This window comes from Xenopus laevis, chromosome 5L (assembly GCF_017654675.1).
Source record: "Xenopus laevis strain J_2021 chromosome 5L, Xenopus_laevis_v10.1, whole genome shotgun sequence".
Classification (NCBI taxonomy): Eukaryota; Metazoa; Chordata; class Amphibia; order Anura; family Pipidae; genus Xenopus; species Xenopus laevis.
Window position 1 is genome coordinate 169455176 of NC_054379.1, and position 18239 is coordinate 169473414.

General features: G+C 43.3%; 1 protein-coding gene across 1 annotated transcript in view; it reads left to right on the top strand.

The window, feature by feature from the left end:
• The first annotated feature begins 1679 nt into the window (after positions 1–1679).
• LOC108716062 (DNA (cytosine-5)-methyltransferase 3A) overlaps positions 1680–18239 on the top strand; it is a 128858-nt gene continuing 112298 nt past the window's right edge. Inside the window, exons 1-2 of the mRNA XM_041563656.1 lie at positions 1680–1805; positions 14376–14695. Of these exons, the coding sequence (XP_041419590.1) occupies positions 14624–14695 (72 nt within the window). The 5' untranslated portion in view covers positions 1680–1805; positions 14376–14623. The remainder of the gene's footprint in view (positions 1806–14375; positions 14696–18239) is intronic.

An 18239-nucleotide genomic window follows, 5' to 3' on the forward strand; every position in this document is an offset into this window, starting at 1 on the left:
TATCCTTATATTTTACATGATGGGGCACTTTATTCACTATATATATATATAAGAGGATGAATAAAGACATGTAAGTGTTAATGATATAGAGCAGGGGAGGTGGGTGTGACTATAGAAGTTACTGTGCTGGTGTGTTTAGTCATGTGACTATTGTGTGTTCATGGCTGACATTCTATCCAAAACATTCTGATATTGTTCTCATTCTAATCCTTTATATTCTTACCATGCTACCCCACACTGTATAATAATTCTATCCCACACTGTATAATAATTCTATCCCACACTGTATAATAATTCTATCCCACACTGTATAATAATTCTATCCCACACTGTATAATAATTCTATCCCACACTGTATAATAATTCTATCCCACACTGTATAATAATTCTATCCCACACTGTATAATAATTCTATCTCACACTGTATAATAATTCTATCTCACACTGTATAATAATTCTATCCCACACTGTATATTAATTCTATCTCACACTGTATAATAATTCTATCCCACACTGTATAATAATTCTATCCCACACTGTATATTAATTCTATCTCACACTGTATAATAATTCTATCCCACACTGTATAATAATTCTATCCCACACTGTATAATAATTCTATCCCACACTGTATAATAATTCTATCCCACACTGTATAATAATTCTATCCCACACTGTATAATAATTCTATCCCACACTGTATAATAATTCTATCCCACACTGTATATTAATTCTATCTCACACTGTATAATAATTCTATCCCACACTGTATAATAATTCTATCTCACACTGTATAATAATTCTATCCCACACTGTATAATAATTCTATCTCACACTGTATAATAATTCTATCCCACACTGTATATTAATTCTATCTCACACTGTATAATAATTCTATCCCACACTGTATAATAATTCTATCCCACACTGTATAATAATTCTATCCCACACTGTATATTAATTCTATCCCACACTGTATAATAATTCTATCCCACACTGTATAATAATTCTATCCCACACTGTATAATAATTCTATCCCACACTGTATATTAATTCTATCCCACACTGTATAATAATTCTATCCCACACTGTATAATAATTCTATCTCACACTGTATAATAATTCTATCCCACACTGTATAATAATTCTATCCCACACTGTATATTAATTCTATCCCACACTGTATAATAATTCTATCTCACACTGTATAATAATTCTATCCCACACTGTATAATAATTCTATCCCACACTGTATAATAATTCTATCCCACACTGTATAATAATTCTATCTCACACTGTATAATAATTCTATCCCACACTGTATAATAATTCTATCCCACACTGTATATTAATTCTATCCCACACTGTATAATAATTCTATCCCACACTGTATAACATTTGTATGTCAGTGATAATGTAATATAACATTGTGACCATTATATTCATTTCTTTCCCCTGTAGTCTCATTATTCCTTCCCCAACATTCTGTTGTATCAGTCCCAATGTGTTTGTATTTCCTCAGTCTTTCTGTGCCCGACATGTCAGTGAGTGAGTGTGAGTGAGTGAGAGCAGGTGAGTGTCAGTGAGTGAGTGTGAGTGTAAGTGTGTCAGTGAGTGAGATGAGTGTAAGTATCAGTATCAGTGAGAGGAGTAAGAGACACAAGTGAGACAAGAGGAGGGGGTGGAGCCTCAGGAGGGGGAGGAGGGAAGTGTCAGTGCGCGGTCCGGGGGGAGGGAGCGCGCGGGGAGGAGGAGTCAGAGCCGGGGGGAGACGGAGAGATCTCGGGACAGACTGACAGCGGCGGGTGAGTAACTGGGGGGGGATATAAATATAAATATCAGGGGCCGCGGGGGGGGGGGGTAGTGAGACCCCACTGACTGTTACACCCCCCCGTGTCCTTCACACTGACCCTCAATAACTGACACACTGGGGGGGGGGTGACTATTCAGTGTCAGTGTGAGGAATAAATGGGGGGGGGCAATGAAATATAAAATGACCAATAATGAGATTTTCTCCCCCCCCCCCGAGCTGATTCTTCTCACTGGATTTCCCACAATCCTCAGTCACCAGCCTCTCCCCTCCCACAATCCTCAGCTGCCCCGGTCTCACTGCTCACAGTCTCACATTATACACTGGGGGGGTAACAAACAGTTAATATGTCACTACAAAACTGACCAAATACCCCCCCCCTATTCACATTGGTCTCAGGAGAGAAGATTCTGTTACTAAGGGTCAGTGGCCCCGGCAACCGCACATTCCTGCCCAGCTGGTTGCTAAGGACACAAAGCCCAGTAACGGAGACTTCTATACAGACCCAATACTGACTGGCCTTTTAGCTTCTCCTTTATACTGACGTCTATACACTGGGGCCCCTATAGACACAAGTCCATTAGTCACTTACTGACTGGGCTGATTGTGCGACCCCTCAACTCAACGTGTGAGAAGCTCAGTGACACTTAGTTACAAGTTAAAGGCAAACTAAGACATATGTTGCCCAGCACTGAGTGTGTGACACAAGGATAAGCACAGGGTTGTGTCACGTGTTGTACAGAGAGTTGTACTTGTATCAGATGTTGTGTGAGAGTTGTGTACTTGTATCAGGCGTTACATAAGTCTATCATCATCATGTGTCCTTATTAACCCCGTTATCACTGGGCCTGACCTACATACAGAGCTGGGGGTCAGCTGAGGACTGGGCTGCACTTCTCCCTGTCTCCTCTGGGGGAGCTCACAGTGTTGGGCAGAGAGAGGGGAGGGTGCAGGGCACAGGCGGTTCTCACTCATGAGGCTGAACAGTCAGTGTTGCTGGTGCCAATCAGGGGCCGTCCTGCTCCAGCGCAAGGGACTATGGGAAACACAATTCTCAGTGCAGCTTTAACCTCTTCACTGCCAGAAGGCCTACAACGAGGGGAGAACTGATTTAGGCTCTATATCATTCTAGAGACACTGGGGGTCCCATAGAGAATCATAGGTCATTGGGGTCACTCTGAGCAACAAAACAATTCACCCCTCATACTGACTGCCGGGGGCATGTTGCCCACTCGTGGATTTACTAGAAAACTTGATGAATTACATTTAATAGAAAAATGTCACAGAGAAAAGACCCCTCTTATGGATTGTCCCAGTTCCAGGGGAGGGGGATTCCCATGGGGCACAATACATAGAGCACTAGTGCAGGGACAGCAGTTGTGAGAGTTATAGTTCTGAAGCCACGCCTACTACTCCCAGCAGCCTCTCTCCCCCAATACATTGTCCTGCTAGGACTCCTCTGTCGTTACTTCTCTGCCCCAGTGAGCGTCAGTGTGGGACTGAGTGTGAGTGTGTGTGTTAGTGAGTGTGAGTGCTAGTGAGTGTGTAAGTGTGTGTGTTAGTGTGTAACTGACTGTGAGTGCTAGTGAGTGTGTAAGTGTGTTAGTGTGTAAGTGTGAGTGCTAGTGAGTGTGTAAGTGTGTGTGTTAGTGTGTAACTGACTGTGAGTGCTAGTGAGTGTGTAAGTGTGTTAGTGTGTAAGTGTGAGTGCTAGTGAGTGTGTAAGTGTGTGTGTTAGTGTGTAACTGACTGTGAGTGCTAGTGAGTGTGTAAGTGTGTTAGTGTGTAAGTGTGAGTGCTAGTGAGTGTGTAAGTGTGTTAGTGTGAGTGCTAGTGTGTGTGTTAGTTGTGACTGAGTGTGAGTGTTTGTAAGTGTGTGTGTTAGTGTGAGTGCTAGTGAGTGTGTAAGTGTGTGTTAGTGTGTGTGTTAGTGTGTGAGTGCTAGTGAGTGGGTAAGTGTGTGTGTTAGTGTGTGACTGAGTGTGTAAGTGTGTGACTGAGTGTGAGTGTTAGTGTGTAAGTGTGAATGCTAGTGTGTGTGTTAGTGTGTGATTGATTGTTAGTGTGTAATTGTATGTGTTAGTGTGAGTGCTAGTAAGTGTGTGTATTACTGCTAGTGAGTGTGTAACACAAGGGCCTCTCACACAGGAAATCTTCGCACTTCCCAGGCCTCACGCTGCCTCTTAAAGCAACAGCATCACCAGGGAAAGTTCATCTCAGTGGGCCGCTAAGTGCAATATAAAACCTCTTAAACTCCACCCAAAAATGGCTTTTGCCTAATGAAAGAAAATGTCACTGGGTCTCTAGTTCTGTCAGTCTGTCAGTCTGTCTGTTACTGCATTAAAGGGGAAGTTACAGTTCAGTTTGCAGCAGGTACTAATGGAAGGATTTGCCCCTTTATGCTGAGACTTGGGGGCACCAGTTGCTAAATCAGAGGTTTTCATGAAGGTTATTGGGCCCAGCACTTATGGAAGGGACTGAGTGAAATGAACTGTTCTGGGGGGGGCAGCTCAGTAATGGGGGTTAGTAAACTTGGAACATTCCTTCCTTATCTGCCTCCCAGGACCACAGCACAAGGCGGATCCATTTGGCTCTCGCACAACCAGCTCTGCTCATTAACCCTTCCCTGACACTAACACACCTCATTTCTAGAGCGTTTAACCCCAGAGGCACATGTGCTGTCTCTTTGTCTCTCCCTCCTGGACACACAAGTCACATTGTCATGTGTTAATGTCGCACTGCTCTATAGAAGTAAAGGAAAAGGATCATTTAGGACAAAATCTGCTTTATTATAATCCCAGTAACAGTTGCTATGGGACAGACGTTAGTAACACTCAGGGAGCATGCTCAGTAGGGTTGAATCCCCCCAAATGAACATATATACAGTATATATACTATATTTTGCACTTTACATGAAGTTTCTATGGTTAGAGGTTTGGGAGAATTGAGCAGTTACAGACATAGTTTTCAACCACCAGACTTTGTGCTTGAGTCCTGCAGTGGGTCGGGTACATATGGGTTAACTGCAAAAGCCTGCGGGTTGCGGGTGGAATTTCCTGGTGCGGGTATAGAAGCGGGTCGGCAGTTCTGCGGGTCGGGCCGCGGGTCTTCTCAATAGTGATTTTTACTCCTTTTTTCTGATCACACCTACTTCTGATGATGTCACTTCCAGTTTACAATGACAGCACTTCCTGTTTCTTGATGGTCAGCGGGTCGCGAGGTTGCAGATAAGGTACTTGCCCGTCGGGTAGCGGGTCCAAGTGGGTAACAAAGCTGGTTGTGGGTCTGGGTAGTGGATTGCAGGTTGCAAGTACAGGTTCCAACAAAATGGACCCGCGCGGGACTCTACTTTGGGCACACAACCTCTAACACCAGACTTTGGGCACAGCCGGGGGGTCAGCAACTTCCTGAATTCAGTTAATCCAGGGATTATATACACACAGGGATTATATACACACAGGGATTATATACACACAGGGATTATATACACACAGGGATTATATACACACAGGGATTATATACACACAGGGATTATATACACACAGGGATTATATACACACAGGGATTATATACACACAGGGATTATATACACACACGGATTATATACACACAGGGATTATATACACACGGATTATATACACACATGGATTATATGCACACAGGGATTATATGCACACAGGGATTATATACACACAGGGATTATATACACACAGGGATTATATACACACGGATTATATACACACAGGGATTATATACACACAGGGATTATATACACACAGGGATTATATACACACGGATTATATACACACAGGGATTATATACACACAGGGATACATATACACACAGGGATTATATACACACAGGGATACATATACACACAGACATATTTACACATAGGGATTATATACACACAGGGATACATATACACACAGGGATATATATATATATATATATACACAAGCAATATACACACAGGGCTGTGCTGGGGTCTTTGCTGCTGTTTGGGCTGCACCCATAGTGAGAGTAGAAGGACCCCGGGTCACTTGCTGGTGTTTCCTCAGGTTCCAGAGACGTGGCACACACAGTAGTGGCACCCCACTTATTCAGGGGACCAGGCTGTTTTGTATGACAACTGAGTGGAACCAGCCGTGGGGAATGAGACTCTTTTTTCACTTTCCTTGTGGCAACATGAGCTGACTGGCCCCCAACATTTAGTTCTGTTCAGTATGAGACAAAGGAGCCCCTATATGATGTCACTGTGTGGAAGCCCCAGGAGAGAATGAGTGGAAGCCCCAGGAGAGAATGAGTGGAAGCCCCAGGAGAGAATGAGTGGAAGCCCCAGGAGAGAATGAGTGGAAGCCCCAAGAGAGAATGAGTGGAAGCCCCAAGAGAGAATGAGTGGAAGCCCCAGGAGATAATGAGTGGAAGCCCCAGGAGATAATGAGTGGAAGCCCCAGGAGATAATGAGTGGAAGCCCCAGGAGATAATGAGTGGAAGCCCCAGGAGAGAATGAGTGGAAGCCCCAGGAGATAATGAGTGGAAGCCCCAGGAGATAATGAGTGGAAGCCCCAGGAGAGAATGAGTGGAAGCCCCAGGAGAGAATGAGTGGAAGCCCCAGGAGAGAATGAGTGGAAGCCCCAGGAGAGAATGAGTTGAAGCCCCAGGAGAGAATGAGTTGAAGCCCCAGGAGTAATGAGTGGAAGCCCCAGGAGAGAATGAGTGGAAGCCCCAGGAGAGAATGAGTGGAAGCCCCAGGAGAGAATGAGTGGAAGCCCCAGGAGAGAATGAGTGGAAGCCCCAGGAGAGAATGAGTGGAAGCCCCAGGAGAGAATGAGTTGAAGCCCCAGGAGTAATGAGTGGAAGCCCCAGGAGTAATGAGTGGAAGCCCCAGGAGAGAATGAGTGGAAGCCCCAGGAGAGAATGAGTGGAAGCCCCAGGAGAGAATGAGTGGAAGCCCCAGGAGTAATGAGTGGAAGCCCCAGGAGAGAATGAGTGGAAGCCCCAGGAGTAATGAGTGGAAGCCCCAGGAGAGAATGAGTGGAAGCCCCAGGAGATAATGAGTGGAAGCCCCACTCATTATCACACTCACAACCTATTTTTTTTGCCTGAAGCTGTTTATTTTGCCCCATTCATGCTCCTATTAATAGGATGCCCAGTCCCTGTTGATGATTGGCAGCCCCCCGCTGTGATGCAACCCCAAAACACTTCACTACAGGATCAAAGAGTGACAGAGAAAGTATCAGAAATTGACAGAGAAAGTTTCAGAGATCGACGGAGCGGGTATCAGGGAGCAATGGAAGGGGTATTAGAGAGTGATGGGGGGTATCAGAGAGTGTATCCTAGGGCAACAGAGAAAGTATCAGAGAGCGACAAAGAAAGTATCAGAGAGTGATGGAGAAAGTAGAGAGTGATGGAGAGGGTATCAAAGGAAATATTAGAGGCAAACAGGAGAAAGTAAAATTGAGTGAATGAAATGAAAGAGCAAGTGGAATTGGTAAGACAAAAAAAAACTTGCTCATTTTCCTACCCAATCTTCCACTCCATGAACCCTGACCTTGTTACTACCCAGTGTCCCCCAAACTTCTAACTGAGCATACCTCTGCACCGCAGCACACTTACACTTTATATCTCATTATAGGAAACCCATTCAAATAGTGTTAAAATGAAACTTCTCATTTCCCACAATTCACTTTCACACTGACCTGAATTTAGAGCTGTGACTAATTCTGATAGGTCCCTATAACTTCCTTCCTATCTGTCCCACCACCTAAACAAAGATATGATTGCTTAATTTAATGACTGGTTAACTAACATATAAGGGTATATACGATGGAGACAGTAGGGCAAGAAGGAGACAGTAGAGTAAGGGGAGACAGTAGGACAAGATGGAGACAATAGGGCAAGATGGAGACAGTAGGACAAGATGGAGACAGTAGGGCAAGATGGAGACAGTAGGGCAAGATGGAGACAGTAGGGCAAGATGGAGACAGTAGGGCAAGATGGAGACAGTAGGGCAAGATGGAGACAGTAGGGCAAGATGGAGACAGTAGGACAAGATGGAGACAATAGGGCAAGATGGAGATGGTAGGATAAGATGGAGACAACGGGCAAGATGAAGACAGTAGGGCAAGATAGAGACAGTAGGGCAAGATGGAGACAGTAGGGCAAGATGGAGACAGTAGGACAAGATGGAGACAATAGGGCAAGATGGAGATGGTAGGGCAAGATGGAGACAGTAGGGCAAGATGAAGACAGTAGGACAAGATGGAGACAGGGGGGCAAGATGGAGACAGAAGAGTAAGGGGAGACAGTCGGAAAAGATGAAGACAGTAGGTCAAGACGGAGACAGTAGGGTAAGGGGAGACAGTAGGACAAGATGAAGACAGTAGGGCAAGATGGAGACAGTAGGGCAAGATGAAGACAGTAGGACAAGATGGAGACAGGGGGGCAAGATGGAGACAGAAGAGTAAGGGGAGACAGTAGGAAAAGATGAAGACAGTAGGTCAAGAAAGAGACAGTAGGGTAAGGGGAGACAGTAGGACAAGATGAAGACAGTAGGGCAAGATGGAGACAGTAGGGCAAGATGGAGACAGTAGGGCAAGATGGAGACAGTAGGGCAAGATGGAGACAGTAAGACAAGATGGAGACAGAAGGGCAAGATGAAAAGTCTAGGTCAAGAAGATGACAGTAGAGCAAATGAATGATAGTAGGGAAAGGTGGATGCCATGGGACAAGAATGAGACAGAAGCACAATATGTTGAATAGGAAATATAGTGACAAGCAGAAATACAGGAGAAAAAAGTGTGTCCCATATACTTGCACCATCCCATTATTAAGTCTGAAATCCCAACAATATAAGTTAAAACTTAACTTTTATTAAATCAACTAATTCAACACAAGAAAGAGAAAAAAGAAGAATTAAAAACAAGGTTAGGTAGGGTAGCTATATCGACACAAGGTCATTAGCTAGTATACGATACATAATGTCGAGAATGTAGCGTGGGTTTATGCTACAATAGCAACTATTGCCCACCATCAGTCTCGACTGCTGTCATGCTGGCATACCTCTGTGAATGTAAGGGGTAAATGGCATTTGGAGTTAAATAGGCGGGGGTATATGCACCTGGTCCCTTTTCTCACGGAAGGGATAGTAAAGCTTGAGAGGCGGAGGCAACCTTCCGATATCGAGAGCCCTCGTATCCTCCCACACCACCCTTCCTTTGTGATCAGTTCCCCAGTATAGGACGCAAGTAGCCGATCGGCAAAGTGCCTTAAAAGTTTTGGTCGGCAATTTTACGGTGCCCTTTTCCAACCCTTCCGCCCTTCCTCCCTTTTTTTCTCCTGTATTTCTGCTCTATATATCATGTGACCCTGCACACCATTATATGTTATATCTCTCTATCAATGGGAGGTGCTACCTACTACCTTTGTTGCTAATATAGTGACAAGAAGAGAAGGTCTCTATAGGGTATAATTATATCAGTTCTTCAGATCTTCCAATGCCTGTGAAATACAACTCCCAGTGCCAAGAGGGGGGGTGCTAAAAGTTGTAGTTTTACAATATCTGAAGTGTACACTTTGCTACTTTATATAAAAGGGCTCCATCACATCTGTTCTGCCTCAGGTCACACTGATGATATAGAAGAATGAGCAGGTTTCTTAGTATTATTATTCTTGGGGGAGAAGTTGCTTTTTGAATGATTTGTCAGGTGTTTGCTGAGCTCATGTACTAGAGGAGAGGAGGTATAAGGTACAATGATGTGCTGGCAGGAGCCATGTGTAATTGTCTCCAGTGGTGTCTGGTACATCAGTACAGAATGAGCTGTCCCCTGCCTGACGGTCACCAGCACAAGTGTGAGTGGGTGCTGCACCCACACTGCAGGGATGTGTAAGATCTGACTGTCTCATTGGGGTGGGGAGTCTCATCACTGCTGTATATAAGGGACCTGCCTCAGGAGCAGACGTCTGCTGATCCCTTCTCTGTCTGTCTCACCTGGGTGCTGTGCAGGGTCCTTGGGTGCCACTCACAGGGTAAGAGAATCTTCCTGTTTTCTTAAAATCTGTGTCACATTCTAATAATTATCCTGTTATACAGAATGCTCTGTTATACAGATAGCTAGAATCTCAGCTGCCATAAAGCAGGACAGGACTGCTGCTTACAATGGGGATCAGATAGGATCTGTGCAGCCACTGGGACAGAATGTTCTGTTATACAGATAGCTAGAATCTCAGCTGCCATAAAGCAGGACAGGACTGCTGCTTACAATGGGGATCAGATAGGATCTGTGCAGCCACTGGGACAGAATGTTCTGTTATACAGACAGCTAGAATCTCAGCTGCCATAAAGCAGGACAGGACTGCTGCTTACAATGGGGATCAGATAGGATCTGTGCAGCCACTGGGACAGAATGTTCTGTTATACAGATAGCTAGAATCTCAGCTGCCATAAAGCAGGACAGGACTGCTGCTTACAATGGGGATCAGATAGGATCTGTGCAGCCACTGGGACAGAATGTTCTGTTATACAGATAGATAGAATCTCAGCTGCCATAAAGCAGGACAGGACTGCTGTTAACAATGGGGATCAGTCTCCTAAGCATTAGGCAGGGGCAGGGATATGTAACTTGCATATGGTCAGGAGACTATGAGTAGCTGTGGATGGATTAGCAGGGAGTTGCCAAGCAGATATTATAATGGCACAGACAATTGTTAGCTCTACTGCCAAGCCTTAGGAGATGCTGGCATGAGAGCTGTCTGGAGGGAACACATGGTAATACACAGGGGCATACAGAGCCCTTGGGCACAACGGGTACCCTAAGATCTCATTTTGATGTTACGTGTCCTCTGCCTTGTGCCCCAGACTGTGTATGTATATGAGTGTATCATTGTGTGTATATGAGTGTATCAGTGTGTGTATGAGTGTATCATTGTGTGTATATGAGTGTATCATTGTGTGTATGTGAGTGTATCAGTGTGTGTATATGAGTGTATCAGTGTGTATATAAGTGTATCAGTGTGTATATGAGTGTATCAGTGTGTATATGAGTGTATCATTGTGTATATGAGTGTATCAGTGTGTATATGAGTGTATCATTGTGTGTATATGAGTGTATCATTGTGTGTATGTGAGTGTATCAGTGTGTGTATATGAGTGTATCATTGTATGTATATGAGTGTATCATTGTATGTATATGAGTGTATCATTGTGTGTATATGAGTGTATCAGTGTGTATATGAGTGTATCAGTGTGTATATGAGTGTATCAGTGTGTATATAAGTGTATCAGTGTGTATATGAGTGTATCAGTGTGTGTGTATGAGTGTATCAGTGTGTGTATATGAGTGTATCAGTGTGTATATGAGTGTATCAGTGTGTAATAGTGAGTTGTATATGAGTGTATCAGTGTGTATATGAGTGTATCAGTGTGTGTATATGAGTGTATCAGTGTGTGTATATGAGTTGGTATGAGTGTATCAGTGTGTATTGAGTGTATCAGTGTGTATATGAAGTTGTATATGAGTGTATCAGTGTGTATATGAGTGTATCAGTGTGTATATGAGTGTATCAGTGTGTGTATATGAGTGTATCAGTGTGTATATGAAGTGTATATGAGTGTATCAGTGTGTATGTGAGTGTATCAGTGTGTATATGAGTGTATAGTGAAGTGTATCAGTGTGTATATGAGTGTATCAGTGTGTATATGAGTGTATCAGTGTGTGTATATGAGTGTATCAGTGTGTATATGAGTGTATCAGTGTGTATATGAGTGTATCAGTGTGTATATGAGTGTATCAGTGTGTATATGAGTGTATCAGTGTGTGTATATGAGTGTATCAGGTGTGTATATGAGTGTATCAGTGTGTATATGAGTGTATATGAGTGTATCAGTGTGTATATGAGTGTATCAGTGTTTATATGAGTGTATCAGTGTGTTATGAGTGTATCAGTGTTGTATATGAGTGTATCAGTGTGTATATGAGTGTATCAGTGTGTGTATATGAGTGTATCAGTGTGTATATGAGTGTATCAGTGTGTATATGAGTGTATCAGTGTGTATCAGTGTGTATATGAGTGTATCAGTGTGTATATGAGTGTATCAGTGTGTGTATATGAGTGTATCAGTGTGTATATGAGTGTATCAGTGTGTATATGAGTGTATCAGTGTGTATATGAGTGTATAGTGTATGCAGTGTGTATATGGTGTATATGGTGTATAGTGTGTATATGAGTGTATCAGTGTGTATATGAGTGTATCAGTGTGTATATGAGTGTATCAGTGGTGTATATGAGTGTATCAGTGTTGTATATGAGTGTATCAGTGTGTATATGAGTGTATATGAGTGTATCAGTGTGTATATGAGTGTATCAGTGTGTATATGAGTGTATATGAGTTTAGTTATCAGTGTGTGTTAAGTTGAGGTGTATGAGTGTGTTGTATATGAGTGTATCAGTGTGTTGTGTATATTTATATGAGTGTATCAGTGTGTATATGAGTGTATCAGTGTGTATATGAGTGTATCAGTGTGTTATGAGTGTATCAGTGTGTGTAATGAGTGATGTGTATATGAGTGTATCAGTGTGTGTATATGAGTGTATCAGTGTGTATATGAGTGTATATGGTGTATAGATGGTGTATATGAGTGTATCAGTGTGTGTATATGAGTGTATCAGTGTGTATATGAGTGTATCAGTGTGTATATGAGTGTATCAGTGTGTATATGAGTGTATCAGTGTGTGTATATGAGTGTATCAGTGTGTATATGAGTGTGTATGAGTGTATCAGTGTGTATGTGAGTGTATCAGTGTGTATATGAGTGTATATGAGTGTATCAGTGTGTATATGAGTGTATCAGTGTGTATATGAGTGTATCAGTGTGTGTATATGAGTGTATCAGTGTGTATATGAGTGTATCAGTGTGTATATGAGTGTATCAGTGTGTATATGAGTGTATCAGTGTGTATATGAGTGTATCAGTGTGTGTATATGAGTGTATCAGTGTGTGTATATGAGTGTATCAGTGTGTATATGAGTGTATATGAGTGTATCAGTGTGTATATGAGTGTATCAGTGTTTATATGAGTGTATCAGTGTGTATATGAGTGTATCAGTGTGTATATGAGTGTATCAGTGTGTATATGAGTGTATCAGTGTGTGTATATGAGTGTATCAGTGTGTATATGAGTGTATCAGTGTGTATATGAGTGTATCAGTGTGTGTATCAGTGTGTATATGAGTGTATCAGTGTGTATATGAGTGTATCAGTGTGTGTATATGAGTGTATCAGTGTGTATATGAGTGTATCAGTGTGTATATGAGTGTATCAGTGTGTATATGAGTGTATATGAGTGTATCAGTGTGTATATGAGTGTATCAGTGTGTATATGAGTGTATATGAGTGTATCAGTGTGTATATGAGTGTATCAGTGTGTATATGAGTGTATCAGTGTGTATATGAGTGTATCAGTGTGTATATGAGTGTATCAGTGTGTATATGAGTGTATATGAGTGTATCAGTGTGTATATGAGTGTATCAGTGTGTATATGAGTGTATATGAGTGTATCAGTGTGTGTATATGAGTGTATCAGTGTGTGTATATGAGTGTATCAGTGTGTGTATATGAGTGTATCAGTGTGTATATGAGTGTATCAGTGTGTATATGAGTGTATCAGTGTGTATATGAGTGTATCAGTGTGTATATGAGTGTATATGAGTGTATCAGTGTGTATATGAGTGTATCAGTGTGTATATGAGTGTATATGAGTGTATCAGTGTGTGTATATGAGTGTATCAGTGTGTGTATATGAGTGTATCAGTGTGTATATGAGTGTATCAGTGTGTATATGAGTGTATCAGTGTGTATATGAGTGTATCAGTGTGTATATGAGTGTATCAGTGTGTATATGAGTGTATATGAGTGTATCAGTGTGTATATGAGTGTATCAGTGTGTATATGAGTGTATATGAGTGTATCAGTGTGTATATGAGTGTATCAGTGTGTATATGAGTGTATCAGTGTGTATATGAGTGTATCAGTGTGTATATGAGTGTATCAGTGTGTATATGAGTGTATCAGTGTGTATATGAGTGTATCAGTGTGTATATGAGTGTATCAGTGTGTATATGAGTGTATCAGTGTGTATATGAGTGTATCAGTGTGTATATGAGTGTATCAGTGTGTATATGAGTGTATCAGTGTGTATATGAGTGTATCAGTGTGTATATGAGTGTATCAGTGTGTATATGAGTGTATCACTCACTCCCGACCGACACAGACACTCACTCTCAACTCTTGTGCCAGGGACAGAGCCTCAATACAAACACTCGCACTCACTTGGAGGCTTCCGGTCTCACTGATACACAGGTAGAAATAAAATAAAAATGAACAAGTAAAAGGATAAATATTTGGTCAGGTACAAAGACACTTCTCTATACATATAAATATATACTGAGCTGCACTGTAGCTTCTCACTGTTGCTCCCATGCACCCTAGTATACCCCCGTGTGCAATTAAACACACTGCCCACTCAATGCCACACTCACCTTTCTCTGTTTGTCACTTTCAGGGGCAGGAGAGAGAGACCCGGGACAATAACAAGCGGTGGAGAGAGACACCCCTTCCTTCTGGTGCTTATATTTATTTTTTTTTAAGTACAGTAACTTTTCCTTAAACCTTATTTTTTATTGTTTGAAATTTTTACGACGTCAACCGGCAGATTCACCTATTTCTTAACAAACGGGAAAAAACAAGTAAAAAATAAACAAAAAAAAGGAAGAAATCCCAAGACATCAAGTGCAAGAATTCTTTTTTCTAATGATGCCGTCCAATGGCACCGTCCTCAACACCAGCAACCCCTCGACGGAGACGGATGCACAAGCGCTAAAGGTGAGTTACACCATGTCTGGTACCTCTAACCTTCTCATGGGAAAAATCCTCATCTAGATACTTACAGTCAACATCTTGCCCTACTGTCTCCATCTTGTCCTACTGTCTCCATCTTGCCCTACTGTTTCAATCTTGTCCTACTGTCTCCATCTTGCCCTACTGTCTCCATCTTGTCCTACTGTCTCCATCTTGTTCTACTGTCTCCATCTTGCCCTACTGTCTCAATCTTGTCCTACTGTCTCCATCTTGCCCTACTGTCTCCATCTTGTCCTACTGTCTCCATCTTGTCCTACTGTCTCCGTCTTGTCCTACTGTCTCCGTCTTGTCCTTCTGTCTCCGTCTTGTCCTACTGTCTCCGTCTTGTCCTACTGTCTCCGTCTTGTCCTACTGTCACAGTCTTGTCCTACTGTCTCCGTCTTGTCCTACTGTCTCCGTCTTGTCCCACTGTCTCCATCTTGTCCCACTTTCTCCATCTTGCCCTACTGTCTCCATCTTGCCCTACTGTCTCCATCTTGCCCTACTGTCTCCATCTTGTCCCACTGTCTCCATCTTGCTCTACTGTCTCCATCTTGCCCTATTGTCTCCATCATGTCCTACTGTCTCCATCTTGTCCCACTGTCTCCATCTTGTCCTACTGTCTCCATCTTGTCCTACTGTCTCCGTCTTGTCCTACTGTTTCCGTCTTACCCTACTGTCACGGTCTTGCCCTACTGTCACGGTCTTGCCCTACTGTCTCCATATTGCCCTGTCTGAGCTTTCCATATTGTCTCCATCATTTCTTACTGATATTGACCTGTCTCCATGCCACCATACTAAATTGTCCTGCTTACATGACCTTACCTGTATCTCATGATTGATTCTACCTGCATGGCCCCAGCATGTATGAAGGAAGGGAAAGTCACATTGGCTGTGGAATGGCCACTGCAAGAGAAAACACAGGCTGGTGCAATGGGGACTTATTTCTGACTAATATTCATAAAGTGCCAACATATTCTGAAGAGCTGTACAATAAATGGATGTATACAGAATACATACAGATTCACAATTCATAATCAATACAAGAGGTAAAGAGGCCCCTGTCCAAAAGAGCTTACAGTCTAAAAGGGGAAGGGGTATGAGAGACAAGGTGTGAATTAGATTGCATTGCTGCATACAGGAGGCATCATGGGGGGTTCTGTACATTTCTATGTGGGACTGGGTTTATATGTGGAATAAGTACCAATGGCAGATCAGTGTCTGTTTGGCAGTGGGTAAAGTTGCCGCCTCCCCATGTATGAGGCCAATATTCCTGTTCTATTTGGTGCACATGCTGCAGGGCTACTCAGAGAGCAGCACAGTCTGCAGCATCTAAATGAACTTCTGAATGACATATGTATCTGGCAGCCCCAGTGTTGATAAAGTCACTCCCATTCCTACACCGCTGTGCCAGGCCAATGATCATGTGACTGAAGTGGGAGGAGCCATGTGGCAGTACAAGGGCAGGATTGTATTTAACATTCCATGAACCCCGAGGAACAGGAAGGGTGAGTTCTGGCAGTGCCATTCTTAGCTCTTGGCCCGACCCCAATCAACTCGTGTGTCACTTCACTTAGTAACAGAATCAGGCTGAGATACACCTCCAGCACATGTGACCCCTCTCTGCTCTGATCCAGGACACCCCAAAACACCACTAATACTGGTTTTAAGGGGGAAGATCATTGTAGCAGTGCTGTCCAGTTGGATCCCATTGTAGCCTGCAGCTCTAGGCCAAGCTGAAGCCCTCTAGATCTCCATGCATACAACTCCCAGCACCTTCTGACTGCTATTGGCATTAACCAGTGATATGCAGTAAATACTAGGTCAGTACTGTACCCCTATATATGTGCCAGGGCCACTGAGGGGCCTCACTCACCCTAAATCTCCCCCTAACTGGCCTTCAGGCTGGGCCCCCTTAGCTCATAACAAGGTTACAAATATATAGAAACATTGGGGTGTCACCCTGCTATAGTTCCAGGGGTACCCAGGGTACAAATAAACACTCACCCCAAATCTCCCCCTAACTGACCTTCAGACTGGGCCCCCTTAGCTCATAACAAGGTTACAGATATATAGAAACATTGGGGTGTCACCCTGCTATAGTTCCAGGGGTACCCAGGGTACAAATAAGCACTCACCCCAAATCTCCCCCTAACTGACCTTCAGACTGGGCCCCCTTAGCTCATAACAAGGTTACAGATATATAGAAACATTGGGGTGTCACCCTGCTATAGTTCCAGGGGTACCCAGGGTACAAATAAGCACTCACCCCAAATCTCCCCCTAACTGACCTTCAGACTGTGCCCCCTTAGCTCATAACAAGGTTACAGATATATAGAAACATTGGGGTGTCACCCTGCTATAGTTCCAGGGGTACCCAGGGCACAAATAAGCACTCACCCAAATCTCCCCCTAACTGACCTTCAGACTGGGCCCCTTAGCTCATAACAAGGTTACAGATATATAGAAACATTGGGGTAACAGTCACCCTGCTATAGTTCCAGGGGTACCCAGGGTACAAATAAACACTCACCCCAAATCTCCCCCTAACTGACCTTCAGACTGGGCCCCTTAGCTCATAACAAGGTTACAGATATATAGAAACATTGGGGTGTCACCCTACTATAGTTCCAGGGGTACCCAGGGTACAAATAAACACTCACCCCAAATCTCCCCCTACCAGACCTTCAAACTGGGCCCCTTTAGCTCATAACAAGGTTACAGATATATAGAAACATTGGGGTGTCACCCTGCTATAGTTCCAGGGGTACCCAGGGTACAAATAAGCACTCACCCCAAATCTCCCCCTAACTGACCTTCAGACTGGGCCCCCTTAGCTCATAACAAGGTTACAGATATATAGAAACATTGGGGTGTCACCCTACTATAGTTCCAGGGGTACCCAGGGTACAAATAAACACTCACCCCAAATCTCCCCCTAACTGACCTTCAGACTGGGCCCCCTTAGCTCATAACAAGGTTACAGATATATAGAAACATTGGGGTGTCACCCTGCTATAGTTCCAGGGGTACCCAGGGTACAAATAAACACTCACCCCAAATCTCCCCCTAACTGACCTTCAGACTGGCCCCCTTAGCTCATAACAAGGTTACAGATATATAGAAACATTGGGGTGTCACCCTGCTATAGTTCCAGGGGTACCCAGGGTACAAATAAGCACTCACCCCAAATCTCCCCTGGGCACTGGTTGGCATTATTATAGTCCAGACTGGCAGACAGTAATGTAAAGGTGAGTGTCATTGATTCTCAGTGCAGAAATACTAAGACACACTTTTAGCTGGATAGCGGTGGAATTGTGGGAGTTGCAGCTTTACAACAGGTAGATGCCATACAGAATACAGAGCAGTGTGCTGGTTAATATGGATGAGCAGGACTAACAGATAAATCTATTGGATACAGTGTATGTGGCTGTAAGTGAGAGCACATGTAGCACAGAAGGGAGAGCCTGGTGGGTAATACTGTTCTTTCCAGTAGAACATTGTGCAGCTGACTCTAGTCTTTGCTGGT